We start from the raw sequence: 2,255 nt of genomic DNA, 5'->3' as shown, positions 1-2,255 counted from the left end.
TTCTAATGATAAAAAATTATAATATTTATAAATATTTAACAGTTCATTACTACCTTTTAATACTTTTAAGTTTCTATTTAATTTATCCAATTGAAATCAAACGTTTAACATTCAAGATGGCCGCCACAGATCATCCACCTTACAAACACAAAAATCTCTGTAAGTCAGTCTGATTTACAGACCCTGAGCTACAGCATGGAGTGGTAGTAGCTGAGAGTCATTCCCATCACCCCCACAGGCTGATGTTTATTTAAAGCTCCATCCTGCAGGGTGGGGGCAGGGGGGGGACAGTACGGACCGGATCTGAGATGGTTCCGGGACTCAGTAGATGTTTCCTCGAAGCCCGACTCTTGATGTGATGATTTGGAGTCCTGCAGTCCGGCTCTGTGACTCAGCCTCTCTCTGCCCTTTAAACCACGGCGGTGAGAAGAAGTCGCTGCGTTTGTGCGGTGAGTCAGTGGTTGTGTTCTCTCTCCTCGTGTAGGTTGTGTTTTCTGAGCCTCGTTCTGTCTGGCTGAGCAACGTTTGAAGAATCACAAATCCCACGTCGCTCCCCCGCATCTCCGCCGTTCGACAGGTCGTTCCACCGCCGCCGTCAGACAAATCCCATCAGCATCGCCATCCGTCGCCCACTGGCCCGCCTCCCCCCTCCCCATGTGGTGGGTGCCTTTCTCTTTTCTCCTCATGAATATGYACAATCATTATGAGTGATTAACATGCTGATTTGCATGTCAGGAGCCACGGTCTCCAGGATCCAGATTGTTCGGGCCGATTGGGGCTCCGACGGTGCCCCTCTAAATTACCGAGCCTTTGATCTGGCATTTATCAGAGCCGCGGTTGGAGAGCCCCGCTAGCGCAAAGGCACAATGAATTATGGGTGCTCATTATATTTCCCAGAGATGTTAAAACAAAACAAAGAAGTGTTAAGTTGGCAGCGGTGCTACATCCATAAAAAAGATGTTAAAGCATCTGTTTGTTAAAAAATAATTTAAAAAAACTGCTTCGATCGAAGCTGCTGCACAAAATCCTTTATAAAACCAACAGAAGTTCAGTCGGTTCAGTTTGGTTAGAACACGCGGCACCTGCACTGATGACTTTTTAATGTGGAAAACAGAATTAAACACGTTGTAACATGTGGAAATGCAGCATCGTTAAAGCAGCGGGCTGGGAGCGTGATGGAAGCAGATGCTGAACATCTGGATGTTTACCTGGCGTGTTCCTCCGGGAGCTTCCTCTGCCGCTGCATGTGGAACATCAGGTCTCCGCCATTCACGTACTCGATCACCAGAAATAACCTGAAAGACACGGGAGGGAAGAATGACTCGCAGAAATCACAGACATGGAGAAGTTTAGCTCCTTTTCTACAAAACTGACTAAACTGAAGCCTTTCCTGTTCCCTCTGAACAGAGTCGTCTTTATTTAACGTTGAGTTGTTTTTCTACATTTAATTAATGTTTCCTGGATGTTTTAATGAAATCCATGTGGTGGTTCATGAGATATTTTACTAACACAGATAAACAGATAAAAAGAACATTAATACTGTCGATAAAAGTAGCTTCATGTTAAACAAATTTAACTTATAATTACTATTATTAAGAATTAATTTATTAACTTTAGAAGCTGTTTGTGTTCTGGTGAAATTTGTCGGTGATTTTCAGTGGTGGGCACAGTTTTGCTAATCTGCTAATAGCAAAACTAGCTTATCATTTAGCGAATTAGACCTTTTTTGTTAGCTTTGGAAACCATTAGCATACTGATTAGCTCCCGCTAAATTTGATTCTGCAAATTTAAGGTTAGCAGAGCTAAGATTCTTATTTAGTGGATTAGCGTTAGCGGAGCTAAGATTCATATTTAGTGGATTAGCGTTAGCGGAGCTAAGATTCATATTTAGTGGATTAGCGTTAGCGGAGCTAAGATTCATATTTAGTGGATTAGCATTAGCAGAGCTAAAACTCTTATTTAGTGAATTAGTGTTAGCGGAGCTAAAACTCTTATTTAATGGATTAGCGTTAGCGGAGCTACAATTCTTATTTAGTGGATTAGCGTTAGCGGAGCTGAGATTCATATTTAGTGGATTAGCATTAGCGGAGCTAAAACTCTTATTTAGTGGATTAGCGTTAGCGGAGCTGAGATTCATATTTAGTGGATTAGCATTAGCGGAGCTAAAACTCTTATTTAAAGGTGCTTTATATGTCATCAGTGTATGTTTCCACACAATGACGAAATTTGTGCTCTGCATTTAACCCATCCACACC

The 2,255-nt window shown here is 42.1% G+C and overlaps 1 protein-coding gene across 5 annotated transcripts in view; it reads right to left on the bottom strand.

Annotated features, from left to right (window-relative positions):
• Positions 1-2,255, bottom strand: part of prkcz (protein kinase C, zeta) — a 101,027-nt gene that overhangs the window by 32,542 nt on the left and 66,230 nt on the right. For all 5 annotated transcript variants that reach the window (XM_014020317.1, XM_014020318.1, XM_014020320.1 and 2 more), the window contains one exon: positions 1,209-1,295. In XM_014020317.1, coding sequence (XP_013875771.1) covers positions 1,209-1,295 — 87 coding nt within the window. The remainder of the gene's footprint in view (positions 1-1,208; positions 1,296-2,255) is intronic.

The sequence above is a fragment of the Austrofundulus limnaeus genome, unplaced genomic scaffold, assembly GCF_001266775.1.
Source record: "Austrofundulus limnaeus strain Quisiro unplaced genomic scaffold, Austrofundulus_limnaeus-1.0 Scaffold248, whole genome shotgun sequence".
NCBI classification, from domain to species: Eukaryota; Metazoa; Chordata; class Actinopteri; order Cyprinodontiformes; family Rivulidae; genus Austrofundulus; species Austrofundulus limnaeus.
Note: the sequence above shows the minus strand (reverse complement) of the source record. Positions and strands in the feature narration are given on the sequence as shown.